This window comes from Macaca thibetana, chromosome 2 (assembly GCF_024542745.1).
Source record: "Macaca thibetana thibetana isolate TM-01 chromosome 2, ASM2454274v1, whole genome shotgun sequence".
In the NCBI taxonomy this organism is placed as follows: domain Eukaryota; kingdom Metazoa; phylum Chordata; class Mammalia; order Primates; family Cercopithecidae; genus Macaca; species Macaca thibetana.
Window position 1 is genome coordinate 162340498 of NC_065579.1, and position 23939 is coordinate 162364436.

The 23939-nt window shown below is 39.7% G+C and overlaps 1 protein-coding gene across 2 annotated transcripts in view; it reads right to left on the minus strand.

Moving 5' to 3' along the window:
• TMPRSS7 (transmembrane serine protease 7) overlaps nucleotides 1-23939 on the minus strand; it is a 42538-nt gene that overhangs the window by 4487 nt on the left and 14112 nt on the right. For both annotated transcript variants that reach the window (XM_050778891.1, XM_050778890.1), the window contains 6 exons: nucleotides 18202-18308; nucleotides 14525-14661; nucleotides 12815-12922; nucleotides 9962-10072; nucleotides 2503-2619; nucleotides 1423-1594 (listed from right to left, as the gene is read on the minus strand). In XM_050778891.1, coding sequence (XP_050634848.1) covers nucleotides 1423-1594; nucleotides 2503-2619; nucleotides 9962-10072; nucleotides 12815-12922; nucleotides 14525-14661; nucleotides 18202-18308 — 752 coding nt within the window. The remainder of the gene's footprint in view (nucleotides 1-1422; nucleotides 1595-2502; nucleotides 2620-9961; nucleotides 10073-12814; nucleotides 12923-14524; nucleotides 14662-18201; nucleotides 18309-23939) is intronic.

Genomic DNA, 23939 nt, shown 5'->3' on the forward strand with positions numbered 1-23939 from the left:
CAACTTAAAGAACCACATATAGTTTACAAACAAGCACTCTAAAGAGTTGAGGGCTGAAAAAGAAGGGCCTGACTTCCAGGGCCTTATTATAGCCACTGGCTCTGTCCAGGGACTATGGCAGAAAGCATAACTGTGAGCCTCCTTTGTCTCCCTCATAAAGTCAGAAATGAAGTAAGCTGTATTCGGAGTGGCGAGTTATAGAAAATTCACTCAACAATGTCCTAAGCAAATGCCTGGACATTTTCTTGCCACTGGTATTTCATGAACCACACACAGGTCAAGAATGTTGGTAACTAGAATTAATTTGTCACATTCTTCCTATTCATGCTGACAATGGCATTTGATGGAGAACCCTACTACCAAATTCAAATGATGTGAATACCAAGATAGATTAGAAATCAAAGTGTTATAAACAGGAATTTAGTGAAATTCCTTCTGGCAAACTACCGGAAGTCTTAACGATCACCACTGTTACTGCTCAACAATGCCCATTCATAGGGTCACCAACTGCCATTCCCATCAGTCCTTCAAGAATCCCAATCTTGACCTCCGTGACCTTGCACGAGTCACAGAAGGACTTGTAATCTCATGTGAAGCTTCCATCTCCATCAGCATAACAGTGGGGTAAAAGGTGGGAGTGAAAAAAGTAAGGAAGCCCCAAAATTTTGGTCACAATCTGCTTAGCTGATGTCTCATGAGTGGCAATGGACACCTAAAGAAATATTAGGGTTAACACATTATTTGGAGCAGTTTCACAGCATTAGAGACTAATAATCAAACAGTTGTGAAGCTATCTTAATAATTAATACAAATCCTATAATTTCCAGGAGAAACAAATATCCAAACTGTATAACTTCATTGAAATACTCAAAAAAAAAAAAAAAAGAATGAAAAGTGAATGATTTTTTTAAACTTAAGATTCAGTAGATTCTAATAGTAAGTTTACATTTTAAGTGAGGTTATTTTCTAAGATGTCCTCTTACCCTTAGCTGGAAGAGCATCTATCCCATAATAATCCCATTGGTAAAGACAAAGCCCTTCCAAAGCCAATCCTAATGAGGCTCTCCAGGATCCCCCTCCTATATTAAATGGGGATCTCCATTCTCCAGTCACTCTCCAGTGCCCATTTTTCTCCACATTCTCCACACATTCTCTTAAGTTTGCTCCCTTTGAGTTAAAAGCCCTGTCTTATTTTCTCAGCCTTAGGAAAAGCCTATACGTTTTCGATGTTTTCTTTGTATTCTTTTTTTATACCAATAATACCTTAAAAAAATGTTTGTCACACAGTGGGATCCAAAAAACGAAAGCTCAATTGAATTGATTGAATGTCCCCAACGGGGATCTGCTTCCCACAATTTGAGGGCAGATATGTTGTCTGTGGCCACAGAGTGCCACTTGAGAGTAAAGATTGTGATATCCTACCTGTTTCCATGAAAACAGTGGGCTGCAGAAAGAAGCCACTCCCTGGAGATGACCGAGGCACCACAGTAGGCAGATCCAACAAAGTGAAGGCTGACCTGCCACGGCCAACCTCCCTCTAGGGTGTCTGTGCCTCCGATAATGCGGTGAAGGGTGGAGGAACTTCTGCTGCAGGCTTTAGTAGAGAAAGGGCATGTAATTTAAAGGTAGACTTGGAAGAAAAACTAGAAATTAAGCCAGTTTTAGCGCTGTCTGGGAACTGACTCACTAGGTAGCAATTTGAAATCTCCTTATCTAGAGGACAGAGAACATATGAGTCTGTCCAAAACCAGTACGAACAAACCACCCCCTCCTTCCTGAAGCATGCCCTGACACAGTCTCTATACCACAATGCAGATGACGGGAGGAGGGGGACCTGTTGTAACAGCTGAACTGACATAAACAGCTGCCTATGGTCTTAGATTGTCAGGTAAAGAGGAATGGAAATGAATTGAGAATTTCCTTGAAGTTGTGCTGATGTGACAGCAAGTATTTGGGAAAAGATTTATAAGACCTGAACAAATGGAAACCTACTAGGAAAACTAGTTATCAGAGCAATTGTTTGCCAGTGTAACTAGTATTGGTAAAGATGTATAATTTACATGTTGCCACATGGCCAATTAGTGGCCACATGACTAATAGGAGCATGTGGGAGATTAGTTATTGGGTCAAACCTAAAGAAAGAAACAGCACTTGATATTGTTCATAACATAAGGCATTATTAACAAGTCATCCACTGCATTCCAGTTTCTATTTATTTTCTCACAGGGTTTTTTATTTAAGATCTTCTCCTTTGATTAAAGTTATTAGAAAGTAAAAGTTCTCATTATAAAAATTTAATTCATTAATGCTGTTATCAAGACGACAGAATCCATTCCAGAGTTTTTATTTCTGAGAAACAATTTCAGACTCAGTTTGTCAATAGTTATTCTTATCTATGGCAACCTCGATCAAGTGAAATAAACCAAGAAGGGAATGAAAATATAAAGAACAGGTAAACTGAAGATGGAATACAGGAATCCAAAGGAATGAATTTCTACTCACTGCAGCCTTCTTCATCACTTCCATCTGGACAATCCACTGTCCCATCACATTTTGCATTTTGTTTCCTAAAGCAAATATCATTGCCACACTTAAAAGTTCTGTTGTTGCATGGAATACCTAAAAATGGACAAAAGAAGAAACAGCTTTCCTTAGCCAGAAACAAATTTGAGTGAATGAGATTTGAATGAATAACTCCAAACCCCATAAAAAATGATTTAATCACAGGATTGGTGTTTACTGCTCTGGGATAAATGGCAGAAAGAAGTGGAGCAACCTCAGAGTGATCTGTGTCTTCACTTAAGAAAAGCCATTTGAAGGCTGGCAGGCTTTGTTGAGAATCAATCAAACCACCTCTTCTTTCTCCCACAGCAGGTGAGTGTGAAGAAGTGTGACATATCAGTGGTTTCAGGCTGCAGCCTCTTTGCTATTACCTTCTCTTATTCTCCAAGAAAACTTTGGAGCAAAAATCACAGCCATGCTCAGTTATTTTATATCAGTAGGAGGCAAAATGGACAGACTTGTGAATTACAACACATTTGTTCACAACCCTGGAGGTTTGTTCCTGTAAGGGTGAGAGTGGAAAGTGTTCCACTCCAGTATTTGGCAAGTTCCTCTACATCAGGTCCTCTGTATCCTACAATCCTGAGTATCATTAAAAGCAAGTAAGCAATAAGAATCTGCCAGTATTACAAAAGAAACTGTCATCAGAGTGAACAGGCAACCTATGGAATTGGAGAAAATGTTTGCAATCTACCCATCTGACAAAGGGCTAATTTCCAGAATCTACAAAGAACTCAAACAAATTTACAAGAAAAAAACAAAGAACCCCATCAAAAAGTGGGCAAAGGATATGAACAGACACTTCTCAAAAGAAGACGTTTATGCAGCCAATAGACACATGAAAAAATGCTCATCATCACTGGTCATCAGAAAAATGCAAATCAAAACCACAATGAGATACCATCTCACGCCAGTTAGAATGGCGATCATTAAAAAGTCAGGAAAAGGCTGAGGGTGGTGGCTTACGCCTGTAATCCCAGCACTTTGGGAGGCCGAGGGGGTGGATTGCCTGAGGTCAGGAACATGGTGAAACCCCATCTCTACTAAAAATACAACAAAATTAGCTGGGCATGGTGGAGTGCACCTGTAATCCCAGCTACTCAGGAGGCTGAGGCAGGGGAATTGCTTGAACCCAGAGGGGGAGCTTGCAGTGAGCCGAGACCGCACCACTGCACTCCAGCCTGGGCAACAGAGCAAAACTCTGTCTCAAAAAAAGAGAAAAAGTCAGGAAACAACAGATGTTGGAGAGGATGTGGAGAAATAGGAATGCTTTTACACTGTTGGTGGGAGTGTAAATCAGTTCAACCATTGTGGAAGATGGTATGGCTATTCCTCAGGGATCTAGAACTAGAAATACCATTTGACCCAGCAATCCCATTACTGGGTATATACCCAAAGGATTATAAATCATGCTACTATAAAGACACATGCACATGTATGTTTATTGTGGCACTATTCACAATAGCAAAGACTTGTAACCAACCCCAATGTCCATGAATGATAGATGGGATTAAGAAAATGTGGCACATATGCCTGGCTTGGCGGGTCCCACGCCCACGGAGCCTTGTTCACTGCTAGCGCAGCAGCCTGAGATCCAACTGAGAGGCAGCAGCCTGGATGGGGGAGGGGCGTCCAACATTGCTGAGGCTTGAGTAGGTAAACAAAGCAGCCTGGGAAGCTTGAATTGGGTGGAGCCCACTGCAGCTCAGCAAGGCCTACTGCCCCTATAGACTCCACCTCTGTGGGCAGGGCAAAGCTGAACAAAAGGCAGCAGACGCCTTTTGAAGACTTAAACGTTAGTGTCTGACAGCCCTAAAGAGAGCAGTGGTGTTCCCAGCATGGCATTTGAGCTCTAAGAATGGACAGACTGCCTCCTCAAGTGGGTCCCTGACCCCTGTGTAGCCTAACTGGGAGACACCTCCCAGTAGGGGCTGACAGACACCTCACACAGGTGGGTGCCCCTCTGGGATGAAGCTTCCAGAGGAAGGATCAGGCAGCACTATTTGCTGCTCTGCAATATTTGCTGTTCTGCAGCCTCCGCTGGTGATACCCAGGCAAACAGGGTCTGGAGTGGACCTCCAGCAATCTCCAACAGACCTGCAGCTGAGGGACCTGACTGTTAGAAGCAAAACTAACAAACAGAAAGGAACAGCATCAACATCAACAAAAGGGACATCTACACCAAAACCCCATCTGTAAGTCACCAACATCAAAGACACAAGGTAGATAAAATGACAAAGATGGGGAGAAACCAGAGCCGAAAAGCTGAAAATTCTAAAAACCAGAGTGCCTCTTCTCCTCCAAAGGATCACAGCTCCTCAACAGCAACGGAACAAAGCTGGACAGAGAATTACTTTGACAAATTGACAAAAGTAGGCTTCAACAGGTCAGTAATAACAAACTTCACTGAGCTAAAGTAGCATGTTCAAACCCATCGGAAGGAAGCTAAAAGCTTTGAAAAAAGGTTAGACGAATGACTAATTAGAATAAACAGTGTAGAGAAGACATTAAATGACCTGATGGAGCTGAAAACCATGGCACGAGAACTACGCAACACATGCACAAGCTTCAGTAGCTGATTCAATCAAGTGGAAGAAAGGGTATTGGTGATTGAAGATCGAATGAATGAAATAAAGTGAGAAAAAAAGTTTAGAGAAAAAAGAGTAAAAAGAAATGAACAAAGCCTCCAAGAAATTTGGGACTACGTGAAAAGATCAAATCTGCATTTGATTGGTGTACCTGAAAGTGATGGGGAGAATGGAACCAAGTTGGAAAACACTCTTCAGGATATTATCCATGAGAACTTCCCCAACCTAGCAAGGCAGGCCAACATTCAAATTCAGGAAATACAGAGCACATCACAAAGATACTCCTCGAGAAAAGCAACCCCAAGACACATAATTGTGAGATTCACCAAGGTTGAAAAAATGTTAAGGGCAACCAGAGAGAAAGGTCAGGTTACCCACAAAGGGAAGCCCATCAAACTAACAGTGGATCTCTCAGCAAAAACCCTACAAGCCAGAAGAGAGTGGAGGCCAATATTCAACATTCTTAAAGAAAAGAATTTCCAACCCAGAATTTCATATCCAGCCAAACCAAGTTTCATAAGTGAAGGAGAAATAAAATCCTTTACAGACAAGCAAAATGCTGAGATATTTTGTCACCACCAGGCCTGCCTTACAAGAGCTCCTGAAGGAAGCAGGAAACATGGAAAGGAACAACTGGTACCAGCCACTGCAAAAATATGCCAAATTGTAAAGACCATCGATGCTATGAAGAAATTGCATCAATTAATGGGCAAAAAAACCCAACTAACATCATAATGACAGGATCAAATTCACACATAACAAGATTAACCTTAAATGTAAATGGGCTAAAACCCCAATTAAAAGACAAAGACTGGCAAATTGGATAAAGAATTACGAGTTAACGGGTGCAGCACACCAACATGGCACATGTATACATATGTAACAAACCTGCACGTTGTGCACATGTACCCTAGAACTTAGGGTATAATAATAATAATAAAAAAGAAGAGTCAAGACCATCAATGTGCTGTATTCAGGAGACCCATCTCATGTGTAGAGACACACATAGGCTCAAAATAAAAGGTTGGAGGAAGATCTACCAAGCAAATGGAAAGCAAAAAAAAAAAAAAAAAGGAGGGGTTGCAATCCTAGTCTCTGATAAATCAGATATTAAACCAACAAGACCAAAAGAGATAAAGAAGGCCGTTACATAATGGTAAAGGAATCAATTCAACAAGAAGAGCTAACTATCCTAAATATATATACACCCAATACAGGAGCACCCAGATTCTTAAAGCAAGACTTTAGAGACCTACAAAGAGACTTAGATTCCCACACAATAATAATGGGAGACTTTAATACCCCACTGTCAATATTAGACAGATCAACAAGACATAAAGTTAACAAGGATATGCAGGACTTGAACTCAGCTCTGCACCAAGCGAACCTCACAGACATCTACGGAACTCTCCACCCCAAATCAACAGAATATACATTCTTTTTTTTTTTTTTTTTTTTTTTTTTTTGAGACAGAGTCTCGCTCTGTCGCCCAGGCTGGAGTGCAGTGGCCAGATCTCAGCTCACTGCAAGCTCTGCCTCCCGGGTTCACGCCATTCTCCTGCCTCAGCCTCCCGAGTAGTTGGGACTACAGGCGCCCGCCACCGCGCCCGGCTAGTTTTCTGTATTTTTTAGTAGAGACGGGGTTTCACGGTGTTAGCCAGGATGGTCTCGATCTCCTGACCTCGTGATCCGCCCGTCTCGGCCTCCCAAAGTGCTGGGATTACAGGCTTGAGCCACCGCGCCCGGCCAGAATATACATTCTTATCAGCACCACATCACACTTATTCTAAAATTGACCACATAATTGGAAGTAAAGCACTCCTAAGCAAATGTAAAAGAACATAAATCACAACAAACTGTCTCTCAGACCACAGTGCAATCAAATTAGAACTCAGGATTTAAAAACTACTTCAAAACCACACAACTTCACGGAAACTGAACAACCTGCTCCTGAATGACTACTGGGTAAATAACGAAATGAAGGCAGAAATAAAGATGTTTTTTGAAACCAATGAGAACAAAGACACAACATACCAGAATCTCTGGGACACATTTAAAGCAGTGTGTAGAGGGAAATTTATTGCACTAAATGCCCACAAGAGAAAGCTGGAAAGATCTAAAATTGACACCCTAACATCACAATGAAAAGAACTAGAGAAGCAAGAGCAAACACATTCAAAAGCTAGCAGAAGGCAAGAAATAACTAAGATCAGAGCAGAACTGAAAGAGATAGAGACACAAAAAACCCTTCAAAAAAAATCAATGAATCTGGGAGCTGGTTTTTTGAAATGATCAACAAAATTGATAGACTACTAGCGAGACTAATAAAGAAGAAAAGAGAAGAATCAAATAGACTCAATAAAAAATGATAAAGGGGCTATCACCACCGATCCCACAGAAATACAAACTACCATCAAAGAATACTATAAACACCTCTAAGCAAATAAGCTAGAAAATCTAGAAGAAATGGATAAATTCCTGGACACATACACTCTCCCAAGACTAAACCAAGAAGAATTTGAATCTCTGACTAGACCATTAACAGGTTCTGAAATTGAGGCAATAATTAATAGCCTACCAACCAAAAAAAATCCAGGACCAGATGGATTCACAGCCAAATTCTACCAGAGGCACAAAGAGGAGCTGGTACCATTTCTTCTGAAACTATTCCAATCAATAGAAAAAGAGGGAATCCTCCCTAACTCATTTTATGAGGCCAACATTATCCTGATACCAAAGCCTGGCAGAGACACAACAAAAAGGAGAATTGTAGACCAATATCCCTGATGAACATCGATGTGAAAATCCTCAATAAAATACTGGCAAACCAAATCCAGCAGCACATCAAAAAGCTTATCCACCACGATCAAGTTGGTTTCCTCCTTGGGAAACAAGGCTGGTTCAACATACGCAAATCAATAAACGTAATCCAGCATATAAACAGAATCAACAACAAAAACCGCATGATTATCTCAATAGATGCAGAAAAGGCCTTTGAAAAAATTCAACAGCCCTTCATGCTAAAAACTCTCAATAAACTAGGTATTGATGGAACGTATCTCAAAATAATAAGAGCTATTTATGACAAACCCACAGTCAATATCATACTGAATGGGCAAAAACTGGAAGCATTCCCTTTGAAAACCAGCACAAGACAAGAATGTGCTCTCTCATCACTCCTATCCAAAATAGTGTTGGAAGTTCTGGCCACGGCAATCAGGCAAGAGAAAGAAATAAAGGGTATTCAATTAGGAAAAGAGGAAGTCAAATTGTCCCTGTCTGCAGATGACATCATTGTATATTTAGAAAACCCCATCGTCTCAGCCCAAAATCTCCTTAAGCTGCTAAGCAACTTCAGCAAAGTCTCAGGATAAAAAATCAATGTGCAAAAATCACAAGCATTCCTATACAACAAGAACAGACAGAGAGCCAAATCATGGGAGAACTCCCATTCATAATTGCTACAAAGAGAATAAAATACCTAGGAATCCAACTTACAATGGATGAGAAGGACCTCTTCAAGGAGGAATGGAATGCAATTAAACTAAAGGGCTTCAGCATGGCTAAAGAAACTACCATCAGAATGAATGGGCAACCTACGGAATGGGAGAAAATGTTTGCAATCTACCCATCTGACAAAGGGCTAATCTCCAGAATCTACAAAGAACTCAAACAAATTTACAAGAAAAAAGAAACAATCCCATCAAAAAAGTGGGCAGAGGATATGAACAGACATGCAGCCAACAGACACATGAAAAAATGCTCATCATCACTGGCCATCAGAGAAATGCAAATCAAAGCCACAGTGAGATACCATCTCACGCCAGTTAGAATGGTGATCATTAAAACGTCAGGAAACAACAGGTGCTGGAGAGGATGTGGAGAAATAGGAACACTTTTACGCTGTTGGTAGGAGTGTAAATTAGTTCAACCATTGTGGAAGACGGTGTGGCGATTCCTCCAGGATCTAGAACTAGAAATACCATTTGACCCAGCAATCCCATTACTAGGTATATACCCAAAGGATTATAAATCATGCTACTATAAAGACACACGCACACGTATGTTTATTGTGGCACTATTCACAATAGCAAAGACTTGGAACCAACCCAAATGTTCATGAATGAGAGACTGGATTAAGAAAATGTGGCACATAGACACCATGGAATACTATGCAGCCACAAAAAAGGATGAGTTCATGTCCTTTGCAGGGACATGGATGAAACTGGAAACCATCATTCTCAGCAAACTAACACAAGGACAAAAAACCAAACACCTCATGTTCTCACTCATAGGTGGGAACTGAACAATGAGAACACATGGACACAGGGCAGGGAACATCACACACCGGGGCCTGCCTGGGGGAGGGATAGCATTAGGAGAAATACCTAGTGTAAATGATGAGTTGATGAGTACAGCAAACCAACATGGCACATGTATACCTATGTAACAAACCTGCACATTGTGCACATGTACTCTAGAATTAAAGTATAATAATTTTTTTAAAAAGGAAAAAAAAGTGTTTTTAACACTAAAATTTTTAAAAATTGAAAAAAAAATCTGCCAGTATTCACACATGAACACACACACACACACATTCCACCCCATTTAGAGTGACCAACTGTCCCTGTTTGTCCCCTTGGGACTAAAGGGGTTCCCAAGACAAGGGCTTTCAGTGCTAAAACTGGAAAAGTTCCAGAGAAACTGGGACAAGTTGATTGCCCTAACCCCTGACCCCTCAGAGGTATTTTTGTCCTGATTTAGAAGAGTTTCATAGGAGGAACAGCAGGGCACAGAGGACCCTCCCTCACTTTGAGTGCAGTTTTGCTCATCGCGGCCATTCTCACAGTCCCTGAAGCCATCACAGATGAGAGGGCCATGCTGCCTGAAGGAGCTGGTATTGCAGGCAGGTTGAGAACTCACTAGAATAAAAAATAAAAACAGAAAGTTCATGAGCCTGAGATACCAGCCGGGTTCTCTGATGATCAGCAGTGCCAGTCTCAAGGTACAAATCATTCAGATGACCTAAATAAAACAAAAAGTGTATTTTCCTCAAAACTGACACTTCCATGAGGAAAAGTAGGTGTTCAAACTTTGGTGTAATTTCTACCACTTGTTTTTCAGATCTGATTTTTGCTTTTGTATAAATGCGTTAAACTCTGGTGGCTTGTTTATTTAGTTACAATTAAATGCATCATAGTAATTTATTTTAAGGAAAATAAAAATCATAAGCTGTGATCTAAATCAAATTCATCTACCTTCCGAAGCAAAATAGGAGTGTCCTAAGATTGGAGATTTTTGTCTTCTTCATCTCCGTACCTCAAGCCCCTGAGCAAATAGTAGTTGTTTACTAAAGGTTTGTTGAATGAATTAATGAATGTGAGATCTTAAAGGATAACAAACTTTGGGTTTATGTGGCCCTGTGGTCTCTTTGGAACTATTTTGTCTGATGAGATCCATTTCCTGAATTAGGAAATGTTCATGTAAATCTATCATGTTTTTCCTCTTTGGAATACTTTCATGAATTGCCTTTAGACCAGCAACAAGTACAAGCAAGCAAATTTAGAAAGCATGATTGCTTAGACATTTCTGGTTTTGTGAAAAGTTGAAAGTTTTGCTATCTGCACCTGTTTTTTCAGAGCTATCTCTTGTGAGGGCAGGTAGGAGGATATTGCTGCCCTAAAATTGTTCATTAGGTCGCTGAGCATACCTCATGGACTCTTAGAGAATAGCTCCAAAAAATGGCACAATGAGGAATAATGATTATCAAAAAACAGTCTTTATTACAAATTCACAATAATCATTTCTGTTTGGAGAATCAGCACAAAAAATAATAATGTAAAAAAAGCCAGTCATTATATAATGATCAGCATTTATTTTCTTAAGAAATAGAACACTGTAGATTTAAATAATCAATGAACCATAAGCTAAGACAAATTTTGTGTTTTGTGTTGTCAATTAAAAAAATAAGGCATAAACTAGGCATGGTCGCTTGTGCCTGTAATCCCATCTCTTTGGGAAGCCAAGGTGGGAGAAGTGCTTGAGGTCAGGAGTTTTAGACTGACTTGGGCAACACAGTGAGACCCCATCTGTATGAAAAGTAAAACAAAGTGGGGTTGGTGGTGTGTGCCTGTATTCCCAGCTACTCAGGAGGCTGAGGGGGGAGGATCCCTTGAGCCCAGGAGTTCGAGGCTGCAGTGAGCTATGATCACACCACTGCTCTCCAGCCTGGATGGCAAAGCAATACCTTGTCTCTACAAAATAAATAAATAAAGTATATAGTCACAAGTTATTTTTCATTCATATAATTTTTCACAGATATAGCATATTAACTATATTTTTCCAAGGATATGAAAAAGATTAAATAGCAATATCACTGTAACTGTATTTGATTTAAACACTCTGGACCTTCAGGAGAAAATGCTGCCAATGGTGTCACATAGTCCAGTGAATTGTCCTTCCCACATTGCTCCCTGAAACTAGAGATAGATTCAAGAATGAGGTGCAAGTAGTCATGAAAAATTAAGTCTGAGATTCTTCACCCTAAATAAGAATGTCAGTTACCCTACACATTAGTCACCACCAATGTGATGTCAGTACAAATTGTACAGGTTAGAAAAATAACAATAAAACTTTTTCTTTCATGAGGCTGGCTGCAGTGGCTCATGCCTGTAATCTCAACACTATGGGAGGCTGAGGTGGTCGGAATGCTTGAGGCCAGGAGTTTGACACCAGCCTGGGCAGCAAAGTGAGACACTGTCTCTAGTAAAATCTTTTAAAAATTAGTGAGATGTGGTGGTGCACACCTGTAGTCCCAGCTACTCAGGAGGCTGAGGTGGGAGGATCACTTGAGTCCAAGAAGTCAAGGCTGCATGAGCTGTGATTGTGCCACTCACTCTAGCCTGAGTGACAAAGCGAGACCTTGTCTCAAAGAAAAAAAAAGAAAAGAAAAGAAACACACACAACACACAAAACCCGTTCTCTTTATTTACAAACAACAGATGGGAGCTGGGCTTCATAAAGGAGCAAGCTAAAAGAGCACTTCTCTGCAAATTCTGAGCTTCTCTCTAGATGGAGAATCTGTGCCCTCAACTACAATTTCAGTGTTTGGTTGTGGTGAATTAATTTATTAGCCACAGATCTTTACTCCCTGTGGTAGTATCATGCACCCCAGTGTTACCATAGCCCCAAGGTGTATAGAGTAAATTTCCCTGCCCCTGACATTGTTCTCAGCTATGTGACTTGATTTGAGCAATAGAATGTAATACAAATGATGGTGTGCCAGTTCCAAGCCCAGGACTTATGAGAAACCATGAGTTGTTGCTCTCCCCTCTTTTCCTTTTGCCACTGCCATGACTGGCTCAATGAGGAAAAGAGCCATAAAAAGTAGAGCTGATTCCAATCTTGGAAGAATCAAGCTCAGGAGGACCCAATGCTTGAAGCAGAGCCACCCATATGAGCCCAGTCTAGATTAGTCAGATCCCAGAAAATCCACAGATGCATAATCAAGAATAAATGATTGTTTAAGCCACTAGAATTTGGAGTAGTTGATTATGCAGTAATAGATAATAACTACAAAGGCTAAGGATATATACCAGCAGCAATCATGGTCCTGAGAAGTTACTTATTCATAAGAAAGTCATATTAAAAGCTTGAATACCCACCACAAAATAATTCATCACTTTCATCAAAGCAGTCATTTACTCCATCACAACGCTGGGCCTGAGGGACACATAAACCAGAGGAGCATCTAAAAGATCCAACAGGGCAGGCTATGGAAAACAAAAAGTGGAAAATCTTGGAGAGATCCCTGAAAATCACTAGACCACATTAGCAAAGAAATTTACAGTGTGACGTGGTTAGGGAGTTGGCAGGGTAGCAGTAATAATTATATATTGTCTCCATCAAATGAAGGCTGCCAGTCATTGAAAGACAAAAACGCAGAACATAGAAGGGCAAAGAAGAAAGCAATATCCACCTGGAGCTCTGGGTGAGCACTGCATTCAGGTCATATGCACAAGCAAACTTCTACTATCTCCATAGTCTAGTCTCAGCTGGATGACTTTGTCATATGCTTGAAGAATGTGAAAGTTGGAACATACCTAAGGGAGCCCAGCATTCCTAATGTGGAGTCTTTAGACAGCCTCAGAGAATTTTAAATTGACTTCTGGTGTCCCTGAATCTTCTGTGATCAGATGAGTTATTCTGTATGTCTTAAATTACACTTTCAAGTCAGCTATGCTCCAAAACATATTAGTAACCACCGCTTTTATCACGTTGGACCTAGAGAGATTACTTACTGACCTCAAACTCAGACTCCTGCTGCCTACCTCCCTGTCCATTAGTCTTTCCTCTTCAACCAGGCTTCTAATTAATGATCCATTCCCTGATTCAAGATTCATTCCTGATCTTGAATCATTCATCCTGAGTTCATAGATAAACATTAGAGAAATAATCAATCCTTCCTCCCCTTGTGCAAAAGAATGGGGGAAAGTGTATGGTCGAGTCAAACACTATTTCAGTGGCACATGATGGAGTGGATGAGATGCTGGAAAATAGTTATGATTTGAAAAAACAATTAAAAATAAGACAGCTTGCTTTATCTACCTGTGACTCTGCTGGAAACTGTAATACTCTGATATTTAGGATGTAATATTCTGAGTCTAGAAGAAAGTCTATTAGGGATTGGCAAAGAAGGACATGGGGTCTAAAAAAATGTTCTCTCAAGTCATATCCCTGTGGACTCCTCAGTGGGCAATCTTTACTTTTTCCATCTTAAGATGGGTCAAAGATTTCCTGAGCGTGTCATTAGCTACTCTCTGTAGTTCTAATGACTTCCCTCACACATTGCCTTTTCTCATGAGCACTTCCTGGCCACTCTTCCACTAGTTTTCGGTATGAATTTCAAGCTCAACATTCTGAGGGCTGATATTTGAACTCCCTCCACCCAACAGCTCTTCCTGTGCAAGCACAGGCCAAAGTGAGTGACAAGTGTTGGCTTTGGATCCGCTACATGTTGCTGTAAACATCATATTTACAGAGAATGATGGCTAGCAAGAACTACAAACCAATACATGTCTTTAAGGAATAATGTGAGAAATTATTTTTCAACTATAAATCAGTAATATTAAAAAGTTGTATTATTTCTGTAATAATTCAAAGTATAGTAGTAATAAATATGTAATCATATATATTAGTTGTTATATTTATTTGTACTTTATATTTATTATTTATTATAAAAATAAGCATGTAAAAGGAAATAGCAGAAATAAAGCAGTATTCATTTCTTAAATTCTCACAGTTTAGAATTATAAAATGTTATCCTCTATGTAAGTATTCATTAAGTTTTCCTAAGGAGGTCATCCCAAGCTTACGTTGACTGATGTTGTAACTGCCATATTCTACCAAAAGTGGCTTGTCTGAAAGCCTTGAACTGCACTGGAGCTGAATGTGAACCAGAGGGCTGGGCACTCGAAAAATTGTCTGATGATCCATGTAGGAGCCACAGTACCTGAGGAGACAAGAGTCGGGGACAACACACAGCTTGAGGTTCTGTCGACTGAATTCCTATTCATGGTGAATTCTCTAATACTTTGGTCATTTGGTTTTCACAAACAGAGATGCGTATGGTAGAGCTAATGGTAGTTATTCAATCTAGGCCATGTGACTGTGATCAAGTAACTTCTGCCCTCTTTATTTTCTCCTCTGCTTAATAGAACAATAATAGCACCATTGACCTGTTGCTTTCTTCACCATCACTTATGATCCAAAGAAATATAGATTTAATTCTCTCTGTTTTCTTTCCTTTTACAATGTGAAAACCTGTGTAACATAAGAATTGCCTGCTTTTGTCCACAAGCCTCTCTGCCAAACAAGGTGGAGTCCATTCGTTCAGGTTGAAAATATGCAAAGAATTCCAGCAAGACTAAAAGCAAAAGACAACATTATTTCAATGTAAATTGAAATCTGACATGCACATAAGGGCTTGTCCTTGGCAAAATTTCAAAGAATTAATGTCTGTCTCCAATATTTCCCTACCTTGATTATTTTTAATTACCTCTCATCACCTAATGCCCCCCAGTATCCTTTTGAGAAAATGTCCCTCCTGTTAATAATTCTCAGTACGTTAGCACTGTGGTTAGTGAAGCATGCAGTATTATTATATTGCAGGCCCCTAAGTTAGTCCACCGCCCTGTGTAGATGAGGCTCCTCCCACAGAGAAACCCGCAAGATCTTGATGGGAGACAGCAGACACAAGGCTTGGGGGTAACGACCTCCACTGGAACCTGTAATGCCTATCACTCTAGGCCCCTAAAGCACTTGGGAAACAGGAATGTTCCACGGATCAGACACTGGCATTCAGCAGCACAGATAGCCTATGATTTTAAGGATTAAAGGAGGAAAGCATTCACGTGTTTCTCAGGAAGAGTCTTTCGCAATTGGCTGAAGTACAGGAACTGATAAGCTATTAGACAACTCCTGAGGTATGAGGAAGAGATGGCAAGTGCAGATGTCCTTCTGGCTAACTGGGAGCCAGGGTCTGAGAGGCACCTGAAAGCTAAGCCATGCCAAACTTTTGGAGTCAGAGTTGGCCATCTTGAGATCAGAATCCTGTGCTCTTAAAAACATGCTGATTATGTTATCTGAATCTCATAGTGATTTTCTTTGCGTTCACCATTAACATTTAGTAGAGTTTCCTTGCAAAGATGAGCCTTGCTAGGCATGTTAAGGGGAATCAAGAGGAAAGAGATCACACGCTTGGGCTGGAGTTTAAAAGGGGGGAGTAGGCAATGAGGAATAATGGTGGCTTATGAAACGAACGTTTTGAAACTGAGAAACTGGAGAAAGCCAGCAAGAGTCAGTTTATCTAGACAGACACATGATAAGTGAGGAAACTAAGACATAAAGACGTGAAATAACTTGCTGAAGTTCAAATAGCAAGTAAGTAGAACCAAGATTTGGATGCTAATTGGTCTGATGCTAAACTCTAGCACACCAAAGCAGTTCTGCCATGCTAAATCTTGGTAAAAAGGCTATCCATTTCTTCGGGGTTCATATACAGCAGTCCAGCAGCCCGAGCATTCACACCTCACCCCCAGGCTGGCTAGAGGAGATCATTAGGCTTCTTCCAGTCAGGATGACTTTTTCCTCCTTCCCCATTACAGCCTCCATTTCCTTAGGCTAACTGTTCAGCAAGGTGTCTAGTTAGCACAACTAGAGCTTTTCCTTTTTAGATGAAAAGTACTGATAATGTGAAGGGCTGGCATTTTAAATCCTGAGGGTAAGGAAGCATCAAATGAATCTGATAGGATTTCAGCCAGCCCACAAGCCTAGTGAAGAACTGGCCCTTTAGGAAAGGATGGGGCTCAGAGAGCTTTCCTGGTATGGCTTGGGAGCAGATCCTGCTCCTACTTAGGCAGCAATAAACACATCCTGGGTAGTCGTTGTGATTTAGGGATAAAATAGTCCCTCATTTTCAAAGCACAGCTCTGTCATAGGCTTACACCTTCACAAAAGATTTATAAAGATTTGTTTTCTGGATCTGTATTTTATTTAAATACCAAAATGCAGTATCTTTAAAGCCTTGGGGGCACGTTCTATAGTATTTATCCAACAAGTGTCATTTCAAAAACAATCTTATTATTCATATTAATAATAGCTAGTATTTTTTGCTTTGTGGTATACATGATTTCGTAAATTCTAACCAAATAACAAACAAGAAAAAACTTATTAAGAATCATTACCTCATTTCACCAACTAAAACTCAAAGAAGTTAAATAATTTGCCCTAGTTAATGTAGCTACTAAATGATAGAGCTGGAACTTGAACCCGGGTCTTCTGACTCCCACAAAATAGAGCCTCGATTTAATTACACTCCCCAAAATAATACGGTCTGTATTTTAATATGAATCCAAGAATGTCCTTAAATTTGATAAGCCCTATTCTAATGAAGACAGGACCAGTTATTTTGAAAGTAGTCTGTCCGAAGGGATTGAAAGAAGTTTTTTTCTGAAAAAGCACTTAGAAAGGGAAGGTTTCACTCATAGAATAACAATGAACAAAGAAGTAGCAGGCAAATCCTTTAACTTCACAGAATTTTCTGAAAGTGAACTGAGAAGCTATTCCGTGGTCAAGACAGGGCATGCTGTATTTTTGAAAACCTATTCAGGGGCCGAGTGTGGTGGCTCATGCCTGGAATCCTGGAACTTTGGGAGGCTAGGGAAGGTGGATCACTTGAGGTAGGAGTTTGACACCAGCCTGGCCAACATGACAAAACTCCATCTCTACTAACACTACAAAAATTAGCCAGGTATGGTGGTGCATGCCTATAGTCCCAGCTACTTGGGAGGCTGAGGCAGCAGAATTGCTTGAAACCAGGAAACAGAGGTTGCAGTGAGCCAAGATCGCACCACAGCACTCCAGCCTGGGTGACAGAGCAAAACTCTGTCTCAAAAAAGCAAAAATAAAAAAGCAAAACAAAAAAACAAAACTATTTAATTCAGTGCCTATTTAATCTGTTACAGGTTTATAAGCAAATCAACAACAACAATTAAGGGACAAATTAAGAGTGAGAGTGAGCACCTAGTATATTGGTTCTAGAGCCAAGTAGATTGGTTCTAACCTTAAGCTCTTAGATTTCCGATTAGCTTCAACCCATTTCCCAGCCTCAGGATCTAGCCAGGCCAACTGAGACTCTCCTACCACACAGAATTGGTCAATGGTCTCCAACACTTTTTTCCAGCAGAACCCCAATTTATTATATTCCCCCATGGATCCAGGATTTGAAAAATTCATCTGCCAAATACTTGTGTGAAGTGTGGAATATACGTATCTATAGCCCAGCAGCAGAGAGCAGTGGTGGGGCAGGAGCCCTAAGACATGAGTTTGAATCTTGCCTCGATCACTCATGAGCTGCATGACCTTGAGCAAGTTACATAACTCCTATATCCCTCAGTTTCGCTAACTGTAAATAAAGCACAAACTCTTTAAGAACAAGGAACACACAGCTATGAACCTTTCGTCAGATGCCTCACATATGAAAATCACTTACATGTGCTCATTAATTTCCCACCATCCATGCTCACAGCCTTTCATACTCTTCTTGGTTATTGAATAGTTATAGAATTTCAGTGCGATGCCAAGAGTTGATAGAGAAGTCTGTGAAAACAAACATTAAGTCAGAAAAAATGCTTCAATCAAAGGACGTATTTACTTATTCCCTTGGCTTGTTGTTTTAAGGCCATTCTACTCCTTGCACCCTGTGGCCCTTAGTGGGATAAACCAGTTCTCCCGAACAAAGCAGGATAAGGAGGAGAGCGTTCTGAAGAAGGAAGCAGGCAGCCATGTATTCAGGGAGCAGATGCTGGGTCCTAAGTGGAGCGGGGTGACTTGAGACATATCAGCATCTCTGGGTTTCAGTTTCTCCCTGTTAGTGTGAACTTAACTTTAAAAACACCCACTTGTTAATGAGTGTAAACACCTTCCTCTTTTGATGTACATATGACACAGTTGATTTAAAGCATCATTCAGATTCTTTAGACAAAGGAGAAATGAATCAGCCTCCTCTTCATATTAAATTCAGTATTTCTGAAGGCTCTTAGTGAGTCACCCCTAGATCTTCTCGAAAGACATTAAAAGAGAAAGCTGCCTTCGTGTATGAGCAAACGTGTGTGTGCGCGCGCGCTCACGCGCGCATGCACCACACCACTCCATACACACACACACACACACACACACACACACACACACACACACTATGCAACTGACTTTTTTGTTGCATTTTGTGGTATACATCTGTATTATGTCTGATATGACAAAGTTTTAGTTTTGATTTTCACTTTGACCCAGGAATTATTTAAGGAATTTTTACATTTCAGAGAGTCAAATTTGGGTTCATCCATTTTCAAGCATTCTAACTCTATCTCAGTTGAATAAGAGTATCATTTATAGTGCTTTAAATTTTTTTAATTTTGTGATCAAATTTATGAATGCTTCACGGTCACTTTTAAAAAAAAGGAGTAGTCTGCATATATATAATATGAAACTCATGTGCATGATATTCGGTATTTAATATCCTGCTTTGCCTGATTTATTGTCCTCCACTATCTCTGTCATGAATGAAGAGACTTAAAATTCCTTATTTAAGCATTGCCCACTTCTTTGCTTATTTTTTTTTACTTTTTTTTTATAAAATAATCTTTATAGAGACAGAGTTTCACCACATTGCCCAGGCTGGTCTCAAACTCCTGGGCTCAAGTGATCCACCCGCCTCAGCCTCCAAAAGTGTTGGGATTACAGGCGTGAGCCACTGTGCCTAGCTGGCATTGCCCACTTCTCTCTTTGTATTTCCACTTGTTTTTGATTTATGAGTATTAATGCTGTTTCATTTGCTGCATAAACAATTGACGTAATTAGATCTTATGGATCATTGTCTTTATTGTTAGAGATTGCTTTTTGTCTCGTACTTGCAAATCAGGGATGTCATTGCCCTGATTTCAGTGTTGCCTGGTACTAAGATTGTAAACTCTGCATTTTGTTGTTTATAATTGCCTGATACATTGCCCATCCTTTTTGTTCAGCCTTATTGAGTTGCTTTTTAGTTCATTTTGTCTTTTGAAAATAACATAAAGTTCAGTTTTAGGTAATACTTTGCAATTCAATCTTATTGTCTTTTTCTTTAGGTGAATTTCACCCATTACTTGTATTGCTCTGAAAGACGTTTGGTTTTAGTTATGTCATCGTATTATATGTTATGCTCTGTGTGTGTGTGTGTGTGTGTGTGCGCGCACATGCAAGTGTTTGCTGGTTTCCCATGAGCATTTGAATAGAGTAAACCATCCCTCGCCACCTACCTTTGAGGGAGAATGAATCAGGTACTTTGTTTCTCACTTAAACATCACAACAACCCTGTTATGCAGGTAGTGTGAATCCCATTGCACAGAAGAAAAAACCAAGACTAACCAAGATAAGTAACTTTCCCAAGGTTAAAAAATGGAGCCCACAGATTCAAACCAGCCCTGCATGTCTCTGAAGGTCACCCTTTTCCCAGTGTAACAGGCTGCTTGGATACCAACATGGGGGGCTCAATCAGAAAGGGATGGTCTTATGTTTACCGAAAACCCAGGGCTCATGAGAACACATATCAATTTTTTTAAGTCTTCTCATCTGGTTATTTCTTCACATAAAAAATATGCAAACTGAGAGATAATAAATATGTTAAGTAACTAATGTAAATCTTATAATGTAAGAACATCTTCCAGTGCAGTCTTCTACAAGAAGCTCAGTTAGGCATTTTCACTGTATTCCAAAGCTTCAAAATAAAAATGGATTTATATGCAACACTACCTTCCAATCCACAGAGTTCCTCCATAGTGAAAAGAAATGAGTTCCCTTGCACACTGATTCCACTAATACAGAATTGCACACAATTCTACATTTGCATACAGATTGGCCAAGAGGCATTACTTACATTAACCTCCTTGACAAACAGAGGGGTGACATTTAGTTTCACAATGCATTGCAGGCTATTTCAACAAGTGAACAAAAAATAAGTCCACTATTATATGTTCTGTGTTCTCTGTTTCTGTTCCCTATCCTCTGCCTTTGCGTTGGGAACTGGACCTGTAATATTTAAATATTTCTCTGGTCAGTGATGGTGATAGGATGCAAGAGGCCATATCTTTCAGCCACCCCTAATTTGCCAGGGATCGTGTGTACACAACCCAAGAGCCCACCTCAGATGGGCAGTGAAAATTTCTGTGGTAAAACTGATTGCATATTTCCTTCACAGAAGCAGGGAGCGGGGCTCCCTTCTGGGGAATCTTGTGCATTTCCTAAGTGATATAAGGAGGTGACTTACATGGCCCATAAAAATCCGTGCTTCTGCCTGGTGGACCTAAATTGGATGGTGCTGTGCTGATGACTTTTGTGATAAAAACAATTCAAAGCACTGCTCCATTTTCCTTTTCTAAGATTCTATAAGAAAATGTGTTGGAATACAAAAAGAAGGGAGGAGGTAAATGTTCAGCTAAGTGATTGTTAAGAAATGTAGGGAAGCAGAACATCTTCAGAAACCCAGACAAGGAGAAGGGGCTGAATTTATTTATGGAGAAGGCATGATTCCTTCTAGTCCTACCTGGGTCACTTTCTGTTTGAGTGATCCCTAGCAAATGATTTGACCCATCTCTTTTTCCATACCTATAAAATGTGCTAAGAATATATCTTCTATATTAGAGGTGTGTTTTGAAGGGCAAATAAAAATATGTTGCCAAAAACACTGAAGTGCTAAACAAATACAGACAACATAATATAAACTCAACACCCTTTTTTGGTTATACTTATTTGTTCCATATTCCCCTGCAGTCTGTAAACTCCATGAGAACAAGGACTTTATCTTGCTACTAGGCATCCCCATATAGAGCTTGCCACGTGGCACACATTTAATAAGCATTGTTGAGTGGACAAGAGAGCTTGAGAGAAGAATCAGATGGACTTTAAGCTGTAGCAGGAGTTAATCCTTCTCAGATAAATGAGACCTTAAAACTCAGCTGAAAGTGAGTTTGCAAAGGGAGTTGATTGCTCTTCAGCAAATTTCAAAATGGAACCAGACACAAAGATGGATTGAGAATATAAACTAACTTTTGTGTAAAAAACTTTTATCATGATGAGTCAATATTTTTGTTACTTAAGTCATCTAGCTCTTAGTTATTTTTTAATAAATTCAAAGCTATTTCACAGGTGAAAAAAGTCAATATGTTTTACACTGATTTCCATTCACAGTAACATGCTCTCATGTTTTCAAAGCTTTCTGAAAAGGAACAGCTTTATTTAACCTGCACACTGAGGAGAACAAACTTGCTCTCTGAGATGACCACGGCTAACACGTTGGTCCTGGTGTTTCCCGCCTCCTTTCTCCCACTCCTCACTTGCCCACTGGGATGGCCTTTTCCTTACAAAGCCTTTTTTTTTTTTTTTTCTTCAGCATTTCTCACCCCCAACCCCTAGCAAAACACTAAATGATCCAATATTCTTATTCACACCCTGACTAAAAGTCCCAACAAAGTTTTAAATTTTTCATTTTAAGGCCACAGATTATTAAGAAGTCAACCTTTATTTTATCTCAAAGGAATTTCAAACATTTGACAGAGCTTTTGAGAACGGCACTGTCTTCTGCTATCACACGAACTCCAGAAGGTAAATCTGCTTTGTGGAGAGACTGAAGAAATGGAGATTTGTTTCCTTTCCCTTTTCCTTCCCTAACCCGTTTTTTCATCGCCTCTTTTCCTCTCCTCCTCAGACTCACTGCTCATCTGAGGCCCTGCATTTCTGCTGCCCTGAAGCCTTGAGAATCTGGCAGTGAGCAAGGGTCCAGCACCTTTATCTCTTAACTACTTTGGAAATATTTGTAATAATGATTTTTTTTTTTAATTTAAGGATACATGCCATCAGAGTATTGACACCAACTTACAGGTTTGAGTAGAGTGATGAAATTATTTTAACTATTATGACTATGCACAAAAAAATATATATGCGTTAAGCACCCTCCTGCCTCAGAGTCCCTGGCCTAGCTGTTCCCTTTGCCTGCAACATTCTTATCCTGGTATTTACAAGGTTAGTACCCTCATCTTTTAGGTTTATGTGCAAATGTCCCCTTATCAGCAAGACTTTCCCTGACCATCCTATTTAAGATAACAAACACCTAACTTGTTATCCTTCACACCTCCCACCCCCAACTCAAGCTATAGAGCCCCCTTCCCTGCTTTATTTTTCTCCATAGCATTTTATCATTATGAGACAGATTATGCATATTTAACTTGTGTGTTTATCACTTGCCTTCCCCTACTGGAAGGTAAGCTCCATGAGAGCAGGGCTGCTGCTGTGCGTGTGTGTCTGATTTCATGGATCCCCCGTGTCTGGAATCATGCCTGAGTGCCTGGCCCATAGTAGTCGTTCAATAATATATTGAATAAATGCAAACAACATACTGCTTGCCGTTTACATCTAATTTATCTAATTGCTATGCCACACAACAATGAGTTTATATGTATATCCTGAATGAACAAAAGTGATACTTTGCCCTGTCTCCATGTGATATTACAGGTGGAGAAAGAAAAAAACAGTTTACTAAGGTTTTTTTTTTTTTTTAAAAAAAAGCATAAATGCCTTATCTAGCACCAGAGGGAGAGATAGATAGATAACAGAGACAGATAGATAGATAGATAGATAGATACATACATACATACATAGATATATAGATATAGATAGATGATAGATATAGATAGATAGATAGATGATAGATAATAGATAGATAGATAGATATTTCGTATACATTTGTACTCTGGTTTGCTTATACAACTGAAATATAATATAGTTGTCCCTTGCTATCTGTGGAGGATTGGTTACAGGAACCCCACAGATACCAAAATTCTCAGATACTGAAGTATTTTATGTAAAATTGTGTAGTATTTGCATGTAATCTATGCACATCCTCTCCTATACTTTAAATCATCTCTAGATTACTTATAATACCTAATACAATTATATTATATGTAAATAGTTGTTATGTTGTATTGTTTTTTATTTATATTATTTTTTATTGTTGTATTTTATTGTGTGTGTTTGTAAAATTTTTTGATCTGTGATTGGTTTAATCCACAGATGCCAAACCTGCAGATACAGAGGGCTAACTGTATTGACTAATCCAATGTATTACTTTATTATTATTCCTATTACAATGCTAGTGATGAAGTAATTAAAAATGGATGAATGTGCTCTATCATAATAAAATAA